The sequence below is a fragment of the Equus caballus genome, chromosome 1 (assembly GCF_041296265.1).
Source record: "Equus caballus isolate H_3958 breed thoroughbred chromosome 1, TB-T2T, whole genome shotgun sequence".
In the NCBI taxonomy this organism is placed as follows: Eukaryota; Metazoa; Chordata; class Mammalia; order Perissodactyla; family Equidae; genus Equus; species Equus caballus.
The window spans coordinates 185,480,006-185,507,078 of record NC_091684.1 but is presented as its reverse complement, the minus strand read 5'-3'; the positions used below and the strand labels follow the sequence as shown (position 1 = coordinate 185,507,078).

The 27,073-nt window shown below is 36.7% G+C and overlaps 1 protein-coding gene across 5 annotated transcripts in view; it reads right to left on the bottom strand.

Moving 5' to 3' along the window:
- The window catches only part of SRP54 (signal recognition particle 54), a 79,343-nt gene that overhangs the window by 44,881 nt on the left and 7,389 nt on the right, over positions 1–27,073 (bottom strand). For 4 of the 5 annotated variants that reach the window (XM_023623962.2, XM_014734156.3, XM_001491025.7 and 1 more), the window contains 12 exons: positions 24,086–24,196; positions 21,622–21,713; positions 20,565–20,649; positions 12,810–12,914; positions 12,013–12,079; positions 11,875–11,932; positions 8,764–8,914; positions 6,552–6,700; positions 6,159–6,259; positions 5,582–5,668; positions 2,200–2,273; positions 1,869–1,977 (listed from right to left, as the gene is read on the bottom strand). In XM_023623962.2, coding sequence (XP_023479730.1) covers positions 1,869–1,977; positions 2,200–2,273; positions 5,582–5,668; positions 6,159–6,259; positions 6,552–6,700; positions 8,764–8,914; positions 11,875–11,932; positions 12,013–12,079; positions 12,810–12,914; positions 20,565–20,649; positions 21,622–21,713; positions 24,086–24,163 — 1,156 coding nt within the window. In that variant the 5' untranslated portion in view covers positions 24,164–24,196. Of the gene's footprint in view, positions 1–1,868; positions 1,978–2,199; positions 2,274–5,581; positions 5,669–6,158; positions 6,260–6,551; positions 6,701–8,763; positions 8,915–11,874; positions 11,933–12,012; positions 12,080–12,809; positions 12,915–20,564; positions 20,650–21,621; positions 21,714–24,085; positions 24,197–26,406; positions 26,605–27,073 lie in introns of those variants that run through there. The other variant, XM_023623957.2, reaches the window with a different exon arrangement.

Here is a 27,073-nt window from a genome sequence, read left to right as displayed (position 1 = left end):
AAAAGTGAGGCCCTTCAATTCCTCTATCTGCATAATCCACAGAACCATGAGACAGAATATCAGCATGGGTAGAAATCTAAGTTGACTCCACTTTCTAGTTTGGGTGACTGAGAGATGGAAGTGTCGCGCACTAAGGAGAAGCACTCCATTTTGGATCTGATGTGCCTTGGAAAACTTTCAAACATGTAAATAGAGATGTCTGTCCACCATTTAGTGAGCACCTAGAGAGGAGGGGATCCAGAGTGCCGACTCTGGAGCCTGAAAGCCTGAGTCGGAGGCCCAGGCTCTTCCCAGTCTACCTAGTGACCTTGGGCAAATTAGGCGACTTCCCTGCATCTCAGTTTCCTAATCTGTAAAAACCAGATGATAATAGACTTTGATCCCAGAATTGTCCCCTAAGACTTGTTGTGATGATTAAATGGATTAATATATGTAAAGTGCTCAGGACAGTGCCTAGGACAGAGTAAATACTCTAGATATGGCTGCAATTATTAATTCTACATGCAAAACTTTTTGCAGTGTTGAAGATACAGAGATAAGAAAGACACAATCTTACTTGGGTTACTATGAAAGCCTAGTTCTGAGGAAAGAGGTAGTGACTGCAAAAAATAACGAGTTAAGTAGAAAAAGCACAGATGTGATGAATTATTTAAAGAAAATGAGCAGAATGATAAGAAGCACTGGATGAGGACAGAACCCTGTAGTTATATTCATTTAAGAGGTGGGCTGAGAAAGAGACTGAGTTAACAAGAAAGGTAAAGATGAAAGACCAAGAAAAAAAGGTGATTACCAACATCCAATACTGTGAAGAAAAAGACTGCAAAGCACCCCCTGGAGAAGACCAGAAGGCTACCGGAGATCTTTGTATGATCTATCTTGGGGTGGTGGTGGGGACAGAAGTCAGATTTCAGTAGTTTGAGAAGGATACAAACTGTTCCTTTAAGAAGCTTGACTGAAAAGAGAGTAAAAGTATGCGGGAAAAGTAAAGCCCAGAAAATGCGAACTTAAAAATGTTTATATGCTGATGGGAAAAAAAGTCAGAAGGTAAGGAGAGACTGGAGATATAGGAAAGGATTTTATTTGTGGAGAGAGGTCCTTGAAAAAGCTTGAAGAACGGTTTGTGGCTGTCCTAACCTTATAGGTAAGTCAGCCAAAGGTTGAGGGAATTCTATGCTAAAAGCCTGTATTTCTTTGTGAATGAGGTCAGAGGTCAAGTGGTAAAGCAGAAGACCTAAAAAAGGGTAATAAATGTTTGGCATACAGGGGCTGGGTAAAGGGTGCTAAAAGACTGGGAGAGAGACAAAGAGGGCATGAGACTAGAAATGCTAATGGACCAAGGACCAGATGAAAGACCTGGAAACACAGGAGGGAGTGACAACACAGGATTACAGAGACAGAGCAGTGTACTTCTGTAAGACTGAAACCTTGAGAGTGTCAGAGCACAATAAGTTTGTAAACACTGCTTAAACTATCCCGCTTTGAGAGATTCCCAACTCAGGTTAGCATATTAGAGTTCTGAGGAGACTTAGAATAAATAAGCTTATTAGTTTCTTTAACCTAGCATTCCCCCAAATTTATTTGACTACAGAACTCCCCTTTCAAGTTATTTCTATCAACATCATGAGGAACCAGTGTTCTTTCCATGGAATTCATTTAAAGCAGCACTGTTCTAGACATTTCTCTCAAAGATAAAGTCAATCCAATAATCATAACCCTTTGAGTAAGAGCTTTCAAGCAGCTACAGATCTCCCTAACAATAATCTTTCAGTCTAAATTATTCCCCATCTTGTCCACAAGAACACCACAAAACTCTTAACTTGCTGATATTCAAAACATTGTACTCCAAGTGAAGTAATGTTCCACCTTACCTTGATCGTTCATACTATCCATTATCGTCATTAATTTCTTTAACCTTGCCATTGACTCCTGTTCATTTCCTTTGCTCATGAAATCTGTTCCAAAACCAGGGATCATCCCCTAAAACAGATATATTTAAATATAAAATCAAAAACTAGTTTAAGATTTTTTAATTGTTCAGAATGCTGACATTTAACTACTAGTTTTAATAATGACACTAAGTTTTTAAAACCTATTTTTACCCATACAGCAAAAATAATTAAAGCTAGTGTATCTATTCTTAGATATTTTAATGAAAAACAAAAGAAGATAGATAGAAAAAAACCTTGTAGGACAACTAACCAAGATCTGACTGAAGGGGCCCATTTTCATGATATTTTGAAATTGTTCATACATGTCTCGCAACGTAAACTGACCTGAAATACAATACAAACGATTCAGAAATATTAGAGAATGTACATTTCCATTCAATAAAACTAACCTTTTCCTTAATCACGGGTTCACCTTGAAGCACACTTACCAAATATCCAATGAATAAATATTCACTGAGCAGTTATTATGTGCAAGATCACAGGATGAATGCAATGGAGAATACAGAGATACACAGATCTTATCCTAGAGAGGCTTACCTTCTATCAAAGAGAATGGACACAAACACACAAGAAATCTGAAAACACAGCAGACAAACTATACCCACTAGGATGACTAAAATTAAAAAGCCTGACAACACCAAAAGTTAAAAAGTATGTGGTGCAAGCAGAACTCTCACATATTGCTGGTGAGAATGTACAATGGCAAAAACTCTGTAGAAGGTTATCTGGAGTTTCTAAAACAGCTTAGCTGTCCATGAACTGGAAAATTGACAGACTGTGGATGAACTACTACTCAGCAGTAAAAGAACGAGCTACAGGTAAGTACGACTACATGGGGGAATGTCAAAGACACTACGCTGAGCCAACACAACCAGGTGGGGCAAAAAGGACATACTCTAGGATTCCTCTAATATGAAGTATTTACTGAGAAGGAGAATAAGCAAACTTCCTAAAGTAATGGAAATGTTGTGTTTCCTGATGGAGTGTGGGTTATTGTGCATTTGTCAAAACTGATGGAATGACAGCCTTAGGATCCCAGTATTTCATTATATGTAAATTAACTTCAATTAAAAAAAAACAACAGAGAAGGAATAAGACAAAGGAGGAGGAGTATTTTCTATTTACGTCCTAAAAAAGATATAAATGGAAAAGGTATTTGGGTTTAGGCATTCTGAATTTGAAGTGGCAGTAAAATATTTTAAAAGAAATGTTATAGCTGGCAGCTAGAAATACAGAATTAAACGGGTAGAGAAGGTGAAGGTTGAAATATATCTTTGGCCGTTTTTCAGAGTGGCAATAGAAGCTATGATAATATAGGAAATCCACTATCATGAAACCCAAGTGAAGAGTTTGAAAATAGAAAAGGCAGATAATACTGTTAAATACTGGAAACCAAGAATAAAGAGAACGTCACCACATTTGGAAATTAGGAGGCCCTTGGCGACCTCAGAAAAGAGTAGAATGTTAGGAGCAGAAGCAAAATGCAGAGACATAAGAAGACACCTAGGAGTCAGAAAGCAGACTGACTAGGAATATATTACCCATTAGTGTGGTAGTGGAAGCAGTGGTAGGGCTAATCGAGATAGAGGAAGGCAGAAGGAATAAGCAGTAAGGCAGGACAGATTCATTCATCAGCAAATATTTACTAAGGACCTGCTAAATGCCAGAAACTGTGCAAGATAGATGAACATAAAAGATGAAAAACACAGCTATGAAACCTACCTTCACTTTCAAGCAGGAAAGACAGGCATCAAATAATTGCCATACTACAACAATAATACCATAAAACAACAATTATAGGGTGCAACGGAAACATATGGAAGCAGAGGGTTGTAACCTAGTCTAGGGATCAGGTAAAAATGTCCCTGAAGGAGGACATTTAAGAAAGGACCTAAGTATGAGTCGGAGTTAGCCAGTTTGGCCGGTGGAGAGTAGTGCAGAAGCAGGAAGAAGAGAGGATACCTGTCTAACAGGCAGAGGGATTAGCAAGGGCAAAGGCCTAGAGGTGAAAGGCAGCCATGTACATTTGAGAAATTGAGAGAAAGGCAGCATGACCGGCACAGGGAATGCTGAGAACAGTGTCAAAACGGGACACAAAAGATAAGGGCTAAATGGTAGAGTCATTTAAAAATATTCTAGGGGCAATGGGAAGCCACTGAAAGATTTTAAGACAGGCAGTAAGGGGAACAGATTTGCATTTCTGCAAGATCCTTTTGGCTAAAGTATAAAAACTAGATCCAAGGAGAAGGGTCCAAGAAACTGGAAGATCTGTTAAAAGACAGAATAAACAATCTAGGCAAGAGAGGAACTTGCATCGTTGCAGGGGATGGAATGGAGATATTTAGGAGGCAGAATCACTAGGACTAATTGACTGATGGGAAAGGGGTGAGCAGAGTGAGGAGGAGATAAAAGTCAATGACAACACCCAAGTTTCTGACTCTGGCAACCAGACAAATGATCCTAACATTCACTGATGATGACAATGGGTGGGAGGTTGGGATGGGAAGATAAGGATCTGTTGAAGTGTCTATGGAACATCCAAGAATGGTCTAGTAAACATATAGATATCAGCTTGAAGCTCCAGAGAAAGAGGATGGCCTAGAATGATCCCTGAAAAACACCAACACTTAAGACAGAGGTAAAGGCATAGTACCTGACAAGATGAGTGAGAAGGAGCAAAGACGCAGGACAGTATGTGGGCAAGGAAATTAAGAGCAAGACCATTGTGAGAAAAAGAGAAATGGTCAATAATAATATATGTTGAACACTTCTGATGTGGACATTTTACATTTATCAGCTAATTTAATCTTCACACTCTATGAGTAAGATACTTAGTATTATCTACTTTTTACAGATGAAGAAATTGGGGTTAAGTAATTTGAAAAAGTTATACAGATAAAAATAGATCAGATACAAATTCAGGTATGTTAGGTTTAAGAACCTGAGGTCTTAATCACAACGATATACTTCTCTATAAGAGTGTGGTGTGAAGAAAATTGTGTGTGTGTGAGAGTGTGTGTGTGTGTGTGAGTGTGAGTGTGTGTGTGTGTGTACTTGGTCTCATTCTTTTAAATTTTTTTTATATATTTTATTACATATATACATAATTTATAAGTAAACACAGATCATAAGAAAACATTCTAATTTACTTTTAACCTGTTTTACTTCAAGGAACCCAATGTAAGTCTCAATTTTAACCTTAAGGCAATTCGATTACAAGAAAGAAAATAAAAACACTCAATTCTATAATTGCTCAGCTGTCTGAGATTTAAAACGATGTGCATATAAATCATCTAAAAGGATAAACATCTGGGGACTGGCCCTGCAGCGTAGCGGTTAAGTTTGTCACGATGCACTTGGGCAGCCCAGGTTGGCAGGTTCAGATCCGGAGCACGGATCTACACTACTTGTCAGCCATGCTGTGGCAGCAACCCACATATAAAGTGGGGGGGGAAAGACTGGCACAGATGTTAGCTCAGGGATAATCTTTCTCATCAAAAAATAAATAAAATAAAATAAAATCTGAAGAATTGACTTTAATAGCAGTTTATCATTTAAAACAAATAGTAACTTTATCAAAAAGAAATCAAGGGAAGACATCTAAGATCACGTGCTTTTCGCCACTCATATACCATGTTTCAACTTCTCTATAAGTGCTTCATTGTCATCCAACTTCAGCTCATTGACTTTATCTATCAGTCCTTCAATGTCACCCATACCTATAAGACTCAAAAAAGAAAAATTAACAACTAATGGTATACTCTGCTTTACATTATACAAAATACATACATATATAATAACCTAGGAGAGAGGCGGGTCAGGTACTCCTACTACAGGTGAGAAACCAAAGCTAGGGAGGTTAAGTGACAAAGCAGCTACTCCAGCCCAGCCTTAAACTCCAAATTCCATGCTAACTAATAACACTTGGAGATTGCAAAAGTTTTACTGCCATTACCACTGCTATCAGTACTATCACACATTTTTGCATTGCACTCTAAAACTTTTCCAAAGAACTTTCCATCTAATGGCCATTTTACCACTCTAACCACAGGAAGCAGATAACCATCATCCTTATTTTAAGTGAGGAAGATAAATCTTAGAAGCAAATGATTTTCCTGAACTAATAAGTCAGAGGGCAGGATTAAAAGCCTAATCTAAAGATCCATGCTATTTCTTGGAGGTTTTCTACATCTTCATCACTGTACGTACCAAGAAGTTTGCTGATGAAAGGCTGTGTTTTAAAAGGCTCAAAGTCATCTATATGTTCCCCAGTACCAATGAAAATAATTGGACTTTTTGTGGCAGCAACTCTACAAAAAAAAACAAACATAAAATAACCTCAAAAAGGAAAACAAATTTATAGCAGATTTAAAAACTAAACAGATAAAGGTACACAGGTCAAGCTTCTTTCCACTAGTTAAAACAGAACTGTATCAGAGAGACTCCAAAATTCTGTTTCCATTTCAACTTCTTTTATAGACCATATTAGGTCCACTATTGGAATTATGTTTTAAATGATCAATAAGAAAGCCAAAAAGACACAAACACACACACACACCCATATAAGACCAAGACACAGGACAAAAGCACCACGATACTTACGCACTGAGGGCACCACCTCCTTTCGCATGGCCATCAAGTTTTGTCACTATTACTGAAGCTACATCTACTTTATCTTTAAAAGCCTTAGCTTGAGCTTCACAAGCTTGCCCAATGGAGGCATCCATCACATAAACAATGTTATCAGGTTGCTAGAAAATTTAAATAGAAAAGACAGATGTTTTTCCGATCTTAAGCAAATTTCATCATTACAAGCTATAGAAAAACATTTATTATAAGTAATTATTCATTCAACCAATAAATATTTATCGAGGGAGTACTATGTAGTAGGCAGCATTTAGGTCCTGAGACAAAGAGAGGAATAAGAAAATCCTTAGTCGTCGTAGGACTTACAGAGGAGACAGATACCAAATAGGCAAATAAATATTTCAGGTGAACAATAATTAAAATGAATAGAAGAGTGTCAGGTTTGAGGTCTGGGAGACTTCTTTAGGTAGGGCAATCAGGGAAGGCCTCTCTGTAGGTAAATTTGAGCTGAGGCCTGAATAAAGAGGAAAAAGTTATGCAAAGATCAGGAGGAATATTCTAGACAAGGGGAATAGCAGAAATAAATCAGAGAAAAATAAAAAGTAGAAGAGTATGCACTGAAACCAACATGAATAACATAAGGTGAGGCTATTTCCCTTAGCTCTGCTAATCTAGGTCAAAATAACGGCATAGCTAGAAAGAAACTTACTAGCATTAACCACTAACCAAAGAAGTACTGCCAACACCCCAATGGCAAAACACGGGTTCATAATATTTGCTACAGATTACCTATAAACTGCTTCTTCTCCTCAAGTTATCTCCATCACAATTTTTTTTTTTTAGCTTAAAACAACAGAAATTTATTTTTGCATAGTCTGGAGGCCGGCAGTCCAAAACTCAAGGTGTTGGTTCCTTCTGGAGGCTCTGAGGGAGAATCTGCTTCATGCCTCTCTCCTAGCTTCTGGTGATTGCCAGTAATCCTTGGCATTCCTTAGCTTGCATCACACGTTTTTTTTTTTTTTAAGATTGGCACTTGAGCTAACATCTGTTACCAATCTTCTTTTTTTTTCTCTTTTTTTCTTCTTCTTCTCCCCAAAGCCCCCCCAGTACATAGTTGTTTATTCTAGCTGTAGGTCCTTCTGGTTGTGCTATGTGGGACGCCACTTCAACAGAGCTTGATGAGCAGTGCCATGTCTGTGCCCAGGATCTGAACCTGTGGAACCCTGAGCCACCGAAGTGGAGTGCATGAGCCCAACCACTCAGTCATGGCACCGGCCCCCAGCTTCCATCAAAATTTTCAAGAGACACTAAAGGATGATTAGTTTTTTAAAATGCCTCATTTTAAAAATCTTTCAAAATTCATCTAAAGTAAATGTTTCTAATTTAATTTAAATTATTTATTTTATTTATTTTTTTTTTTTTGAGGAAGATTAGCCCCGAGCTAACTACTGCCAGTCCTCCTCTTTTTTCTGAGCCCTGAGCTAACATCCGTGCCCATCTTCCTCTACTTTATATGTGGGACGCCTACCACAGCATGGCATGCCAAGAGGTGCCATGTCTGCACCCGGGATCTGAACGGGCGAACCCCGGGCCACCAAGAAGCGGAATGTGCAAACTTAACCGCTGCACCACCAGGCCGGCCCCTAATTTAAATAATTTACAGAAAGGAAATTCAACAGATATTAAAGGTTACATTCTTAACTTTTTAATTTTTTCTTATACATGCTAAAATGATGATCAAGTGAGAAAGCAAATTTTTTTTTTAAGATTGGCCCTGAGCCAACATCTGTCGCCAATCTTCTTTTTTCTTTTCCTTCTTCTCCCCAAAACTCCCTAGCACATAGTTGTATATCCTAGTTGTAGGTCCTTCTAGTTCTGCTATGTGGAACACCACCTCGGCATGGCTTGATGAGCGGTGCCAGGTCTATGCCCAGGATCTGAACCATCAAAACCCTGGGCTGCCGAAGCAGAGTGTGTGAACTTAACTGCTCAGCCATGGGGCCAGCTCCAGGAAATTTTTTTTTATATTTACTCATGAAAATTTCATATTTAATGTAGAGAAGATTAAGTTCTTATCATACAGATATAGGTGCCCAAAAGAGAATTAAATTACTTGGAAACTGTCTTACAGGCAAAAAAATAATTTATATGGATCAAAAACTCAATCAGGGCCTATAATTAAATAAACCAAAGTCCTTCTAATGTGGTTAAATCGAAAGCTACTTACTATAGCATTAGCAACTTGAAGCATTTCTTCAAATAGAGAGTCTTCTTGTTTATGGCGGCCACTTGTATCAACAATAATAATTTCAAAATTTTCATTTTTGAATTTCTCCACTCCTTCCGAGGCAATGATAACAGGATCCATTTCTGTATAGCTATTTAACAACAACAAATGATTTAACGACAACCACAACAGCAAAACTTCCAAATAGTAATAATTTGGAAACTGTTAAGTGTACCTTCAACCTAGTCTGAAAAAGTCATAATGATCACACTTCCAATTTAGAAGAATAAAATCTAATAAGTGTTAAAGATAGCAACCCACTTCTAAGAGCAGCATGAAGCTGTACCCAGTTTTCTAATTACAAAATCCTGTATGATTCCACTGAATGTCTTTCAGAATGAGTTGTTTCTCTCAAGTTTTTTTTTACATTTTCTCTAGTAATTGAACTTGTGTTACACAGTGTTTCACACATGCTTTTCCATTTAACACCCTTTTGTAAGCATTTTATAAAACCATTAAATATTCTTGTAAAACATGACCTTTAGGCTATATAGCATTCCATCAGATAGCTATGCTATCACTTATTAAATAAATGCCCCATTGTTGGCCATTTAAGGTTTTTCCAATTTCTTGGTATTAAAAATATAGCCAATATGAATAGTACACAATGTTGTTTCTTTGAAATTGTTATGACATACTCCTATAAGTTGAATTTGGATCAAATGCTCTGATCAGTTAGGCTTTTGATCTTTAAAAGGAAAATGTCCTCAATAAAAGTTTAATTTCATTTCTATTTCACTACATTTTCACAATTCTCAAAAATCTTTTCAACTTGAAAATCAAGAAACGAGATTGCATTTTAAATTGTTTTCTTTTGATTAGTGGCAACTCTTTATACAGATCAATACTGTCAAACAAAAAGCAAATAATGTTAAAAAAAAAGTTTCCCCTAAATTAACAACAATAACAAAAATCAGGTAGGAATACACTTAATAAGAATATGTGTGAGATTTAAACGAAGAAAATTACTCTATTTAAGGAAAAATTTTTTAACAAAAAAGACACAGGTTTCTTAACAAAACTAGACAAATACAGTAAAGATGACAGTTCTCCCCTAAATTAACTGGTTTCAGTGTAGTTCAAATCAAAATCCTAGGGACGTTTTTCTTTTTGGAACTTAACACAGAATTCTAAAATTTATCCAGGAAAATAAGCAGGTGAGAATAGGCAAAAAAATGTTGAAAAAGAAGACAGAGATTAGCATTACCAGATATTTTTAAATATGATAAAGATACAGTTAAAATAAAACTTGTAAACGTGCAAAGAAATATGAATGAAGATGTTCATAAGAAGGGGACTGATTAATTATATACATGCATACAATGGAATACAACGACACCATAGAAAGAATTACCTTAAACAGTAAACTGTCTATTCCAGAACTATTAAGAGCCCATCCTTTTAGTAAACGTTATAATAAAGTATAACATATATATAGAAAAGATGCACAAATCGTAAATTTTCACAAAGCAAATACATCCAGATCAAGAAACAACATAACCAGCACCTCACTCCCTCCTAAGGTAATCACTATCTTAAGATCCCATTTTTAACCAACTCAACAGTGGTATATTTACATACCATAAATGCACTATTTTCAGTGTTCATTTTGATGAGTTTTGACAAATTTACACAACCCATATAACCACTACCACAGCAATCAAAGTGCAAAGTACTGTGAGGTTCCATTTCAATTTAAAATAATCTATTTCTCTCTCTATATATGTGTGTGTTCCTTTGTACAGATATTGAAAAAAGCACAGATGGACATGTTAAAAACTGGTAACTGGGAAGTGAACTGTTAGTGCTTTCACTTCTTTAATTCAAAATTTTTAATTAAAATAGTGTTTAAAAAAAAAAGAACAAATGATAATAAAACAAATAGTCCTGTATCTACCGCTCAAAAAATAACTGCTAACACGTAAATTTAACACTGGAGCTACAGTTCAAGTTCCTCCCCAGCCCCATTCCCTTCCTCTTCATCCCTCCGAGGAAACAGTGATCTAATACTTCACTCCACACGCGCAGTATGTTTTCTAAGGGTACATGAGCAAAGGAGAGCGAATTTAATAAATGCTATTGAGAATACTGGAGACAAATTAATGCTCTGGCTTTGGTTGATGGTTTAGTAATTATCAGCTAAATTATACCATTTGCAAATTGTCACCCCTAAAGACGTTAACTATTATCCTTTGATTTTAAAATCTATATCAGAAACAGTTCTTATTCTAAAAATAAAATTCCTAGTATTATTCTTTGATCTACCTGTTAGAATTTATCAAAAAAAAAAAAAAAACAAAGAAACAAATTTTAAATAAAGAACATACCATAGCCAAAGTTCACCAGCTTTTTTGGCCAAAGAGTAGATGGTAATGACTAACAAAATGATAACATTCATTTAACTACCCCAAATTTTAGCTTCTGTAAACTTTCTTCCTGAGGGTATTACAGACTATTTACATTAATAATTTTAAGAAAAATGCTCTTCCCTCAAATAAGTCCAAATAAGTCCTTCTAAATTCAATCTAGACTCGATTCTTTTAATTACTCATTCTAACATACATAAACCACCTAACTGAACAGCAATGTCTCAAATGAAGGATAGCAACGATCAGGAGCTCTCCCTGAGATAACCACAGATTAGAAGCCATTTTAGGGTAATCAAACACAAACGTTTTTAAATGACGTAGTACTGACGAAACAGACAGTATGGAAAATAACCAGTGTGGGGTTAACTGAGGAATGCTTCAGATGGGTGTTAAAAGAAACAACAGGAATAGAGAAGCAGGAGGTGGGAAAGCATGTGAGGCAGGATGATAAGTACAGGCAGAATAATAAACTAAACAATGTCCACTCCAATCTACCAGGCTGCATCAGAGGAGTCATGTTATAATAATAAAAGATAACAATTTATTAACTATGCCCCCACTTTGTTCCAGAAAGCATTTAAGCTTATAAGTATATATTAAAATGCAAACAGAGAGCATAAAACAAAAAGTCAGACAGAAAAGATGAGGCACAGTAGTATCAAAGTTAAAAACAGAAACTCACCTTCCATAGAACGGAATTCTTGCTTTGGTAGCATTCTGTTTTAGTTGGTCAAAAGCCCCTACGAGATAATGAGTTAATGAGTCCTCGAACTTGAAAATAAAAACTACAGAAAACAATTTTCAAATTTCAACACCTTACCAGCTCTGAATGTGTCTGCACATATCAAACACGTCTTCCAACCTTTCCTCTGGTAATAATATGCCAACTGGGAAAGGAAGATTAAAAAATATAGTATCAATAAATACAAATTATTATATATATATTTTTCTGTTTACCCTTTTTATTTACTTACGGAGTAAAGGTAAACTGCTCATATTCTCCTGAAAGTGCTATCATTAAATTTTTGAATACAACAAATTTCCTAAAGAGTTTAAACTCTAACTGCCATATAGTCACAATCAAAGGATATAAAATGATCAAGCAACAAATGACCAGAGTAAAACATGTTAACTACTTTTGATGTTAATTAAGCAAAAACAAACAATCACATAATCTGGTAACAAAGTTGAGGCACTCAATTCTGGAGGAAAGGATGGTCTAATGAATTAAAAATTAGCATAAGGACATGCAAAATGAAGATCTATATTATGCTGAGTGGGACACTGTAAAAAGGGAGTCTTAAGCCAGAGGAGATAAGGTAAATTTTCCATGTTCTCTTCTCCAAAAATCATATCCTCACCTCCTTAAAGGACAGAAACAGTCTTTTTGGTAAAAGAAATACCATAGTTATATAGAATTCTACCAATCTTAGAAAAAGCAATCACACGAGAGACTATGGAACTCTTCTTATCCTACAAAAAGCTATTGCAAAAACACGATACATCAAGTAACACAAAGTTGTAAAGCAAGATTCCACAAAGCTTGGCCTTAACATAAAACTTGATTTATATAAACATCTTCTCTACGACTTTGTTTTTAAACTAAGCATAGTTTACCTTTGAACATGTTGTTGTTTTACCACTCCCTTGCAATCCAACAAACATGATCACGTTCTGTTTTCCTTTAGTGGGTGTCCATGCTTTAACTCCAGGGTCCACAAGCTACATCCCAAAAATAAAATCAAAATAACATCAGGTTAACATATGCTTACATTCAAAATCCCTCTTTTAAATTGTAAAAATAATTTAAGGATGTTTTGGTATAAAAGGCAACCATAATCCTACCAGTCTAATTCAACTCTATTTTCCTTTGTATGCACATAGTGAAATTTCAGAATTTAAAATAATGCATTGCAAAGTCACAAGCAAATCTATACTCTAAAACCAATTCAGAGTAAAAATCGCAAAACATTTTCTAGAACAAGCTGGGCTGTGAAGAAAATGTGAGACCAAGTTTGAGCCAAAGAAGCAATCCACATAAGCACTGCAGAAATATAAAAATATATGTAGAAACCACATATGAACTTTTAAATTTCTAGTAATGACATTGAAAAAATGAAAAACAAGCAATATTAACTTTAATTCTTTATTTAACCTGATATATCCAAAATATTATCATTCAACATGTAATTTACATTGAAAAATTAATGAGATTTTTATATTCCCTTTTCTCATGCTAGGTCTTCAAATTTGGACTAGATTTCATATATTTCATACTTAAAGTACATCTCAGTTGGGACTAGCCACATTACAAGTGCTCAATAACCACATGTGGCTAGAGGCTACCATACTGGGACAGCATATAGCTTCATGTTCAATTTGACAAATGTTTACGTATGAGCAAAATTACAAATTACACGTGAAAGACTTTCCAGGTCAAATGTCAAATTCTCCAATGTTAAGATATACTGTTCTATAAAGTTATCATATGTAGAGGGCTAGTAAAGATAATCACTAATTTTATAATGACAGTCAGTGGAAAATTAAGGTTCATATATGGACAGTCCCCAAACTAACAAGCATGAGGCCTTTTTAAAGTTCATTTAAAAAATAATTCATTTGTGAGTCAGTTGTTTGGAGCTTGAAACATGTATCTCCATAAGATAATAAAGCCAGAACAGTAGTTTAAGTCCTAGACCTGAGGCTGGCAAACTACATGTAAATAAAGTTGTAATGGACCACAGCCACACCCATTCATTTACTGCTTCGGTGCTACAACAGCAGAGCTGAGTACACGCATGTGTCACTAAAGATGGGGATACGTTCTAAGAAATACATTGTTAGGCAACTTCATCATTGTGCGAACATCAGAGTGCACTTACACAAACCTAGATGGTATAGCCTACTACACACCCAGGCTTTATGGTACACAGCCTATTGCTCCTAGGCTACAAACCTGTGCAGCATATTACTGTATTGAATACTGCAGACAACGGTAACACAATGGTATTTGTGATCTAAACATAAAAAAAGGTACAGTAAAGGTATGCTATAAAAGATACAAAATGGTACACTTGTATAGGGCACTCACCATGAATGGAGCCTGCAGGACTGGAACTTGCTCTGGGTGAGTCAGTGAGTGAGTGGTGAGGGAATGTGAAGGCCTGGGGCATTTCTGTATACTACTGTAGACTTGATAAACACTACACATTTAGGCTACACTAAATTGATAAAAAATATTTTCTTTCTTTGATAAATTAACTTTAGCTTATTGTAACGTTTTTTACTTTATAAACTTTAATTAAAAAAATTTTTTGACTCTTTTGGAATAACACTTAGCTTAAAACACATTGTACAGGGGTCAGCCTGGTGGTGCAGCAGTTAAGTTCGCACATTCTGCTTTGGCAGCCGGGGGTTCACAGGTTCAGATCCCAGGTGCAGACCTATGAACCACCTGTCAAGCCATGCTGTGGCAGGCATCCCACATATAAAGTAGAGGAAGATGGGCACGGATGTTAGCTCAGGGCCAGTCTTCCTCAGCAAAAAGAGGAGAATTGGCGGCAGATGTTAGCTCAGGGCTAATCTTCCTCAAAAAAAAAAAACAAAAACCCACATTGTACAGTTTCTTTATATCTTTATTCTATAATTTTATTTTATTTTATTTTTTTACTTTTTAAATTTTTCTGTTAAAAACTAAGACACGAACACACACATTAGACTAGGCCTACACAGGGTCAGGATCACCAATATCACTGTCTTCCACTTCCACTTCCACATCCTGTCCCACTGTAAGGTCGTCAGGGGCAGTACACTCATGCAGCCATCATCTCCTATGATAACAATGCCTTCTTCTGGGATACCTCCCGCAGGACCTGCCTGAGGCTCTTTGTGAGGAGATGTCACACTTTTCAGAAATACATCCATAGTGGTTTCTTGGTTTGTTTGTTCTTTTCATCATAGATTTGCCTATAAGCAGATAATACACCACGAACATTCCTCTGCATTAATGAAAACCTTTTGGTGTTGAGGTTCATGTTTTCAAACTTTTTAGGGAGCTTGCGGAAGTCTGCAAAAGCTTCTGCTAAATTCTTCCCTGTGCATTTTCTTGAGGGTTCTCATTTTTCTTCTCCCACAGTTTCCTTTTCTCTTGCCTCTTCTTTGGCTCTGCTTTCCTGTTCCAGTTCCAACAACTCCTCATGAGTCAGTTCCTCAGGAACCACCTCTGGGAGCTCCTCAGCATCGTCCTCATCACATCCAGGTTAGAGCTGCTCGCCATCGCAACCACGGCCTTGCTGATGTTTGCAGCCTCCTCATCCTCAGCAAATCCACTGAAGTCATGGATGAACCTCTCAAGTGTCTTCTTCCAGATGCCATTCATCCACTCCTTGGTGACAGCACCCCAAGCCCAAGGAAGTTTCTTGATGCAGTCATAGATATTGTAATCCTTCTCGAATTGCATCAGTGTCTCCTCAGTTGCAGCAATAGCCTGGGCAAAGGTCCTCCTCAGGTAGTATACCTTGAAAGATGCTATAACTCCTTGATTCATTGGTTGGATCAAAGAGGTGGTGTTTGGAGGGAGAAACATCACTCTGATACTGGGATGTAGATCACCAATAAAAGAAGGATGTCCGGGAGCATTATCAACAAGCAAAATCTTGAAAGGTATGTTATTCTCCAAACAGCACTTCTCCACTTCATTGGCAGAGCGATTCAGGAGGGCATCTTGGAAAAGGAGCTGGGTCACCCATGACTTCTTATTGCTCCTGTAGCACACTGGCAGTGTGTGCTTATTGACATGCTTGAAGGCCCTGGGGTTCTCACTGTGCCATATGAGCAGGTTTCAATTTGTAGCCTGCAACATTGCCCCCAAGCAAGACTGTTACTTTGTCCTTAAAAGCCTTGAAATCTGGCCTCCTAATGGATGAAAGTCCTTTCAGGCATCCATTTCCAGAATAGGGAGGTTTCATCCATATTGAATATTTGCTTTGGCAAATATTTTTCCTCCACAATCAGCTTATCTAGAGTTTCCAAAAATTTCTCAGCTGCCTTCACATCGACACAAATTCACTTTCACATTATGTAATGAATAACAATTTGTGAAACGTTTAAACCATCCAGAGCTAGCAGTAAATTCAACATCATAGTTGGGTCCAGCCTCTTCTTTCAACATCTCAAGCACTTTGCGTTGGCCGTGATCATCATAGGGCCCAGTGGGATATACTTCTGTGTCTGGTCTTCAATCCAGTTCATTAGAAATTTCTTCATGTCTGGGGCCAGCCCGATGGCACAGCAGTTAAGTTCACACATTCCACTTCAGCGGCCCAGGGTTCGCCAGTTCAGATCCCGAGTGTGGACATGGCATCGCTCGGCAAGCCATGCTGCGGCAGGTGTCCCACATATAAAGTGGAGGAAGATGAGCACGGATGTTAGCTCAGGGCCAGTCTTCCCGAGCAAAAAGAGGAGGATTGGCAGCAGATGTTAGATCAGGGCTAATCTTTCTCAAAAAAAAAAATTTCCTCATGTCTGATATAGGCCCTTCTCAAATTTTTGTGTTGCTGCCTTCAATGAAGCAGATCCTTTAACAGCTCCCACCACTTTGTTCTTGTTCTTCAGCGTAGTAGCTATGGTGGAATGGGACACGCCTGACTGGTAAGCAATAACCATCACTGATTTTCCACCTTTGTAGTCCTTACTCACTTTTAATTTCATTTCTAGGTCAACCACTCAACGTAGCCTCTTATTGGCAACATTAGTAGTGGATTTTGTACACTGCGAGGACAGGATTCAACAAAAAAAGATAAGATTAAATCAAGCACAAGAGAAAATGATGCAATCAAGACACCTGGTAAACACGAGATATATGAGGCTGCTGCCAGCATAACACAGCATGCTGCTTTACAGTAAACATTTTTTTATAAGTAGAAAGAGCATACTCTAAAATAACAATAAAAAGTATAGTATAGTTAATACATAAAAGTAACACAGTCGTTTATTATCAAGTATTACGTACTGTACATAATTCTCCGTGCTATGCTTTTACACGACTGGCAGCACAGTAGGTTTGCTTATACCAGTATCATCACAAACACGTGAGTAATATGTTGCACTACAACATTATGATTGCTATGACATCACTAAGCAATAGGAATTTTTCAGCTCCAGCATAATCTTATACTTATACACCATGATATACGCAGTCCATTGCTGACAGAAACATTGTTATGTGGCACATGACTACAGTTGCAACAGAGACCAAATGGCCCACAAAGAATAAACTATCTACTCCTTAAGAAAAAAATCTGCTAAGCCTATGCTAGAAAATACCATAAAGGCCACATAATCCATATTACACCTGAATTTTGAGGAAAGCCATATGGTAGAGAAGGAAGGAAAAAAACACATTTTGTTATCTCTTTCCCAGGTATAGGTCTAGCCTTAAGCATACTTCTGAAACAGGCAAAATCTATGGAGCATAAATCCACGCCCCTTCCTTCTAGTTCTTTCAGAACACTGATGCTACTCCACATTCACCTTCATTCTCCATTATCTCACGGCAGAATCATTCCGCTGTCTATGAACCTACTATTTGGAACATATATGTTCTACTGAATAATTATTTTATAAATCTATCTTGTCTTCTTCCTGCACCCTAAAACAGCAGTACTGAACTTTTCAGTCACAGGACTCCTTTATAATCATGGTAGATTGTACAGGTTAGTTGCAATGTGAAATCTGAAACCATATAAACTTTCATACTCTGTTACATTAAAATCTGTTATTCTATCTTGCACTTTGAATGGATCTTACAGTGGTGAACGACTTTGTAATCCTTAGTCACTTAGAAAATACCGGTTTACTGAGTTATGCATATCTCCCATTGTTAACACACTTCACTATACAACATCAAAAAACTGTATTTATTAATATGAACACTGATCTCATCAGAAAAGTAAGTATTTGGACACTATCAAACTTATGGTGGAAAAACAAGTTTCTAGTTTTCACTTGAAATCTCGAATTTTATCACTGGCCACAATATTGTTAGCTATTTGCCTTAAAGTGACAGGCTCATTTTATTTACTTTGGAGACAATGCCAAATACTCAAATCTGAATAACCACAGATTATCTGTCTGTTGTTCGTTCATGTAAAAAAGGTGTTCTATTAAAGAAGCAGCTAGCTCAGCTTGCAATCAAATAATCACATGTGCTTTTCCTCAAGACAACCATCAAACTTCAGTATGCAGCAAAAGAACTTCCTACATATTTCCCATTCCATCACATAAAATCTTACATAGACGTGTATACTTAAGGGTCAAGATTTAATTCAATTAATAATTTCTACTGTTCCATCAAGAACACTCATAAGTGAAACCACCATTTTTATTTATTTATTTTTTTACTGCAAGTGTGGTCATAAAGAGTACCAGTTCTACTAGTATAGTTTGGCACCACTGCCTTGATTTATGCTAGGGAGTTTTACCCACCATTGCTTTTGCACTATCAGTGCAAATACCAACACAGTGAAAAGGGCAAAAAAGGCAAATAATGTCTTAGTGTTATGATGAAAAGTTTTTTTTCCTTTTAAAGATTGGCACCTGAGCTAACATCTGTTGCCAATCTTTTTTTTTTCCCTTCTTCTTTTCCCCAAAGCCCCCCAGTACATAGTTGTACATTCTAGTTGTGAGTGCCTCTGTTGTGCTATGTGGGATGCCGCCTCAAAATGGCCTGATGGGCGGTGCCATGTCCGCACCCAGGATCCAAACTGGTGAAACCCCAGGCCACCAAAGCAGAGCGCGCAAACTTAACCGCTCGGCCATTGGGCTGGCCCCAAGAGTGGCCTATTTTTATTGTAGACTTTTCTGAATATAAAATTCTAAGCACAAGTACGAAGGCCAGTGCCATTCTTGGAAAGATGCCAAAGCCAAATTACAAAAGTAAAACTTCACTATAGATTAATGATGGAAGGGCGTCTTTAAGTTTATTCTCTTTTAGTCTCAAGTTTTACCTATTGAAGGTCCTACTTTTGTACAAAAAGTCACTCTTGGCAAGTGTTCTTTTCTACACTGTTCATTGTGTATAGAATTCCTTTTGAAAAGACCAAATATCTCAGCTCTTGCCTAGATTATGTGCAGTTTTGAATCAGTGAAGTTGTATTTTGCAATTAGTAAATACAGCCTATTGCCCTGTCTCACCTTAGAACTGATGTTACTGCTGCTGTAATGAAAATTGTGGTGAAAATCTTAGAGCTTTAAAAAATACGTATGGTAGGGTATGGTCCAAGGGCAGGGGAAAAAAATGGAAGGAGCTAAAAAAAATTTTTTTTAGAGCAGCAGATGTCTGCTAATGGTCTCCTAGTATTTTGCTGTATATCACATGAATAGTTTCATTTACTCCTTTGGTTCTAGCAGAGCTCATTGGTACTTTGAAAAAGTTTAGTGTCTCAGATTTTGTCATTTCAGTTTAGTCCTGTAGACTAATTGATAAAAAAAAGAAATTCAGACCTAAAAGAGGTCAGAGAATTTATCCAGTCATACTTCTCAGTTTGCAGTTGAGAAAAGTGAGACAGCTAGTTAGTTGCAGACCCAGGTCTCATCTCCAAAGTCCTTATGTAGGACTCCTCACGTTATTTCCAGATTGCTTTTCATCTAGCATGTGAGGTCAACACAGGATGAGTGAAAATTTTTATTATTAGGGGTTGGCATCCATAGGCAATTCTGGAGCATCAAGTGCTTCGTTAAGCATTTATTGAGTATTTGCTTTATTCCAGGCCGTGTGCCAAATGCTGTGATTACAGAATGAATAAGACTGGTCTTTCTATCAGGAGCTTATGGTCTAGAGCAGTGGTATACAAAGTAAGGTCAAAATTGCTTTCATACGGGGCTGGCCCCATGGCCAAGTGGTCAAGTTCGTGTGCTCCGCTTTGGCATTCCAGGGTTTTGCTGGTTCGGATCCCCGGCGCAGACATGGCACCGCCCCATCAGGCCATGCTGAGGCGGCATCCCATATGCCACAACTAGAAGGACTCACAACTAAAATATACAACTGTGGGGGATTTGAAGAGAAAAAGCAGAAAAAAACAAAAAGAAGATTGGCAACAGTTGTTAGCTCAGGTGCCAATCTTTAAAAAAAAACAAGGCCACCTTAAAAGAGTTAATAATCTCAATTTTTATTTTTAATACGGAATTATTACAAATAGAATTAATACAAAAATATCAATCCTTCAATTAATATTTTTAATATAGAATATTCACCAGATGAATATTCTATAAAAACATAAAGTATTCTGAAACAGTATTCTTATTTGCAGTGCTGATGTATTTTTGCCCACTGAACCCACAGAGAATCACAGCCTAATCTTGCTACGCGCTTACCTTCACAAGCTCCTTAAACACAGCATGCTGGATCATCTTTCTTTTGTTAAGACCAGATGCCATCTCTTCAAGATCAATAGCAGACCTAAACGATGATGGCATTTAGGGGTAGGAGGGAGGAAAGCTAGTTAAGACACACTAAAAAAGAAGTTTCTGCTCCAAAGAACGTACGAATATTCAATCATTCATATTAATAGTCTTCTAATTAACATGCATATAATTACTACAGATTCATAAGTCTATACCACAAAGAATTTACCATGAAACATTAGATGCAAAACTTTGGTTAGTTTTTTAAGGCTTTTTTTTTTTAAGTCTAAACATTAATTTGTCCCCATATCATTGCAAAGTATTAACTATATGTACTTTTCTTGCAGCATAAATACCTTATACATCTTTACGCCTAGCAGAAAATAGGACTACTTTCTCTAGTTCTAAATGCTTAAATGCTAGTAGTTCTACATTTATTAGCCAGTCTAACAATACAAAAGAAGGGATGGCCTGAGCATGACAAGGGCTATGATTCAAGGAGTTAAGTGAGGTGCCTGTGTTATTCTCTGTGCCCTGCCCCAGCCAGTGCCTCTCCCGATGAACACAATAACTGAGACCACACACATTATTCCCTCATTCAAATATGGACAGAAAAACCAAAAGGGGAACAAAAAAGAATAGAATTCTCCAAAAATGAAAGAGGCTGATTAATGTCATCATAAGCCCGAAGAGGACAAAATGGCACCACTTTTCTATGAAGAATCTGAATTGTTAAAAGGCTTTTATATTAAAATACTATAGAGTATATGACTGAATCCATCCAAATAAAAGAGTAGTAAAACAGAAAGAAATCCACAATTAAATGAAAGCCACATGTAGTTTATTCTTTGAACCATCATTATGGAAACATACTATATATGCAGTCTTCCAACATATGAGTTTTATTCTTTCCCAGTGCTGTATAGCAGAAATGTTTCATGATATAGCAGACTTTTCTAGTTAGCTCCTCATCCCAGTAAACTAAATTTAGTTTGGCCTGTTTTTTTACCTGATTAATTTAACTTACTTTACATTTTCTCTTAGTTGCTTCACTAGTTTAATATTAACATCTGCTTCCAATAACGCTGTACATACTTCTTTTAGCATAGCATTTAATACCTGCAAATAAATAAATAAATAAAAGTTTAAAATGCCCAGCATATCATTTCAAGCATATAAAAACAATGGTTGACCATTCATCATATACTATCATAGCTTAATAAAACACTACTACACTATTGGGGGGGGCGGGGGAATTTTCCAGTTAGCCTTAGAGAGATAATCTTAATAAATGTCTAGTCATTTTATCAAAATAAGGCATTCTACTTAGTTTTATTCAACCATTAATTGCCACAACTTTATTCCTATATTAAAGTAATAATAGTAAAGACAATATACAAGCCAAAGAAAGTTACTACATGACAGATGTTGCCAATGAAGTTTTCCATGTCATTGAACACCCCGTTGCTGATACACAGCACTTTATACTCACAATATCTGCTTAACTGGACTACCATGGAGGAAAATATAACAAAAGAAAATGACCCAGTCTGACCTAGCAGCCTGACTACTTCCTCTCAGAGCAGATGAACAGAGTTTAAAAGAAACTATCCTCCACTAATAACTATCATCACATATTTGCTGAGTTGCAAGGCATTGTGGTTAAAAGTCATAAGCTACAAAGTCTTACGAAAAGATGAGGCTTTTGCTGCTCATCTAAATAAATGTTTACACACTAGACTGTAAGCTCCAAGAGGGCAGGGATTTTACTCTATTTGGTTTACTGCTATATCCCTGGTGCCACGAAAAATGTCTGCAAAAATGTAGGCCTGCAAATACTTCTTGAATGAATTCTCATCTTCAACTGCTTTCATGTCCTACAGAGGCTTATCAGATTTCTCTAGCCCTCATTAAAGGAGTCTGATAAAAATGGAACTGATCTTTTTCTTTAGAGGGACTTCTCCTTGTTCATTCCCTAGCAGCACAGTAACAAGAACAGAGAAGCTGCCAATTCAAGCAACAGCTGTTATTCTACTTCTCACCAAGCTCTTCTCCCTGGCTTCTTTTTTCTCTACTATAAACACAAACAGCATAGGATTACACAACAGGGAAAACTGTCCGGAAAGCTTTGTTTTATTTGTTCTGAATTCCAAAGACTACACAATGGTTTAAGTTATGATTTATTATTTAATAATAATTATTAGAAAAAGCCCTGGATGAGGAATCAGAAAAAAAGATTCTAATCCCGGTTCTTCCAATAAACATGTGAAACTGACTCTCTGTTGCTCTTAAATGAGAGGCTGGACTAACTGAGCTCAAAGATGGTCCCAAAATTATTTAATCCATTAGCTTATTAAAGCATTAATATCAAGTACTACATTAAAATTTTTTTTCAAACCTCTAAGTTAGAAAGTACTTTTAATTTATTATTTCATTTGACTCTTTTTTTTTTTTTTTTGAGGAAGATTAGCCCTGAGCTAACTACTGCCAATCCTCCTCTGTTTGCTGAGGAAGACTGGCCCTGAGCTAACATCCATGCCCATCTTCTTCCACTTTATATGTGGAACACCTACCACAGCATGGTTTGCCAAGCGGTGCCATGTCCACACTCGGGATTGGAACTGGTGAACCCCAGGCCGCTGAGAAGTGGAACATGTGAACTTAACTGCTGCGCCACCGGGCCAGCCCCTCATTTAATTCTTAAAACCATCTCATAAGGTAAATGTTATTTTCTTATTTTATACATTGAAAAATCTAAGTTGACTTGCCCAAATTTCTATCACACACTTACTCAGTGGGACGCTAAACAAGGTCTCCTAAAACCAAATTCAGTACTTTTCCATTGGTACCACAAAATATAAAGTATACTTGTGGACTATAATTATCTTTTTTCAATTGACAAACCATTAAGATACAATGAGTGGGGGAAAAAAATAGGAGAAAGAAACATCTTAAACAATAAAGCCAGGAGAAAGAGTACTTCAGATACCATATAAGGAGTCAGCTTATACAATCTCCAAAAAACTGAAGGAGGATTTCAGAGAAAATGAATCAAAGTAGACAAGATAAAAACACCAGCCTTTTATAAGAATGCTAACAAAAGTCAAGGAGAAAAGGTCAGACACACGCATGCCTAGCCAAGAAGAAAGCAGCAGGATACTGAAGTTTTACGCTTATGTCAAGAGAGAAAGAAAAAGTCTATTTCCAGATCTAAGCCATTTTCAAAATATAAAATTTATGTCATTTTTACATATAAGGTAAGGTTTGGCAGGTTTTTTGTTGCTTTTTTCTAATTCTTTATAGAAAGTTGAAATAAATAGTAAGATAGTAAACTTCTGAGTAAAAGCACTATCTGGTGTATCCAGCTTTAGGTTTTTATCTACAGGCATTCAATCTACATTAAAATAAACATAAACATAGAGATTACTAGTAAGCCATCTGCTCAATGCTAGCGATGATGTGCAATCATACATAGTTCACATATTACATACCTCTTCATTGATAATGGTGGCATTGCTCAATGAGCGTAATGCTGATGTTATTTTTCTTCCAAGGTCTGCTAGTACCATTTTGAAGGCTTTAGGATGTGATTACAGGAAAATCTAGGAAGGAAAAAAAATTAAAAATGTTTGAAAACAATCAATATCAGTTCTCATAATTGAAGACTTCTAAAGAAGAGTATTTAAGTTCAAACTAAGGTACTCTAGTGTTGACATACTATAACTTCAACGTCTATAGCCTCAACTTGCAGCTTCAATATAGTCAGGTCCAAAAGCTAAAGCTACCACTTGGTTATGATGCCTTATGTTTGAGTACCTAATTGGAATATTCTACATGAATCTGCAAATTTAACATGTCAGATAACATGCTTTCAGGAAACGATGACACAATCTCAAATTAATCTCTTCTTATTTTGGACATACTTGTGAATATGAATAACTGACTGACATATCATGCACATTTGTAAATGAAAAGAGAAAGAAAAAGGTGAAATCTCCACCCAGGAATATTGTCTAACTTGCTATTAAAAGGACTTTGTAAACTATTTTGATTCGCATTCTAAGCAAAAAGAAAAAAAAGGTTTTAATTAATAAATCACAACTTTTCACACACATTACATTATCTCCTTTTATTCTTCTAACAATCAAGGAAAGAGATATATTATTGATCTTCCTATTTTAAAGCTGTTCTTGTGTCCTCAACTCTAAAACAAGATAACCTCAAAGGTCCTTTCCAGCTCTAAAATGTTATGGTTTTAGAGGGCCAGCCCGGTGGCAAAGTGGTTAAGTTCGCACGCTCCACTTTGGCGTCCCATGGGGTTCACCAGTTCAGATCCTGGGCACAGACCTACACACCGCTCATCAAGCCATGCTGTGGCAGCATCCTACATACAAAATAGAGGAAGACTGGCACAGATGTTAGTTCAGGGACAATCTTCCTCAAGCAAAAAGAGGCAGATTGGCAACAGATGTTAGCTTAGGGCCAATCTTCATCACCAAAAAATAATAATAAAATAAAATGTTACGGTTTTGTAAAGTATGTAGATGCACCTACCACATGTAAGTCAGGATGAAAAGACTCATGGATGGTGAGCAAGCAAATGTGACTTGTAGTCCCTCCCCTCAAGTGGGTTATCTACTGGCTGGCAAGATGAGGCATATGAATGAACAGCAAAATAAAGTAAATACTAAGAGAGAATTCCTCTTGCCTGACTGCCTTCTAACTGGGACATCAGCTTTCTCCTGCCTTCAAACTCAAACTGAAACATCAGCTCTTCCTGGGTCTCAAGTATGCCAGCCTTCAGACTGGACCTACATGATCAGCTTGGCTCTCCTGGGTCTCCAGAATGCCAACACCCTGTGGATCCTGAACTTAGCCTCTGCGATCATGTGAGCCAATTTCTTATAATAAATCTCTTTCTATATGTACACACAATCTATATATGCATACGTGTGTATATATACATATATATATATATATATATATATATATATGTATACACACACACATCTTATTGGGCCTGTTTCTGTGGAGAACCTTGACTAACACCAGCAAATTACTAGTTCAAAGCTGGCAACAAAAGTTTATGATCAACTACCAATGATTATTTCTGTAAAAATTCAAAGGGAGAAGACAACAGGCTCAAGTAGACAGAATAGGCTTCATTGAGAAGGTTGAGTATGAATTTGATCCTAACATATGGCTAGAATTTAGACAGATGGAGAAGAGGACAAAAGGGAATTTAAAGAAGGTGAAATGGCATAAGCAGAAATGGAGACACGGAAAAGCCTGGGACACACTTATACCTCATATACATACTATACTTACAGATTACTGAGTATTATTTGCGGGACAGTAAATAAAACATTCTAGTTGGGACACATGGCCATATAGTTAGAAGAAACACAGGTTGTAAAGGGCTCTGAAAACCAGATTAAGAAATATCAACTGTCCAATATAAGCAACATTGGCAAAAAAGTTCATTGTTGAAAACAACTGTTTTGGTAACTCTTCCGAGCTAATCTAGTCTAATTTAGTCACACAACATTATCTACCTACAAAGTATACAGGAGATTAAAAATAAGAGAAACCGGAGGACAAAAGAGCTGGCTCATCCAACATAGGGAAAGTGGAGAGATGAAGGGAGTCAAGAGAAGCTGAAAGGGAAATGCACTCAAGGACTTATCACTGGCAGAGACATATTCCAGGTTAAGCTCCAAATTAAACACTGCACTTCCACTCAGGTAAAATTTGGTAATTAGAACCTAAAAAATTACTACCAACACTGACAGAATTGAAAAAATATGCTTACCGTAAAATTTTTTACAATTACATGGTTACTTAAGCTGAAAGAGCAACTACTTCATAGAAAAGATCCAGAACTTTTCCTTATCCCATACTTATTATACTATTATTGCTTAGGTAAATATTCTTCAGGTAAGAAATAAGATTCAGATGTTTCCATTCCCTCCTTCACCACTGTGTTACCAGGGGTGATCCTAATTATGACACCACAATTAACTTTTTTAGAGATCATGTCATAAACAGATCATCCTCTATTTTAAAAAGCTATACTAGTTAACTCTTAAAAATAAACCTATCTTCCTATGTTTACTGGCTCTCTTAAATTAAAAAAACTTCTGTGAAGTTTTCCAATACATTTTTCCTTATGTAAGCCTTACGGCAGCATATTTTTTAATATATTTGCCGAATTATAAAAACCTGCACTTCAGTAGAGGAAAAATAATATCTAATAATATATTTTATTTATACAGTGTTTCTTCAACAATTTCCAAGGATGTGTTTTTGAAAACGTTGATGTTACAATTCTTAAAACCTCAATGACTTCCCATTTCATGCAGAGGCAAAGCACTCAGAATGGACTGTAAAGCACTCCCAAACACACACACACTTGATTTTAGTCACGCTCACGTCCTCGCTGTTGCTGCTGCACACTTCCACCTCAGGGCCTCAGTACT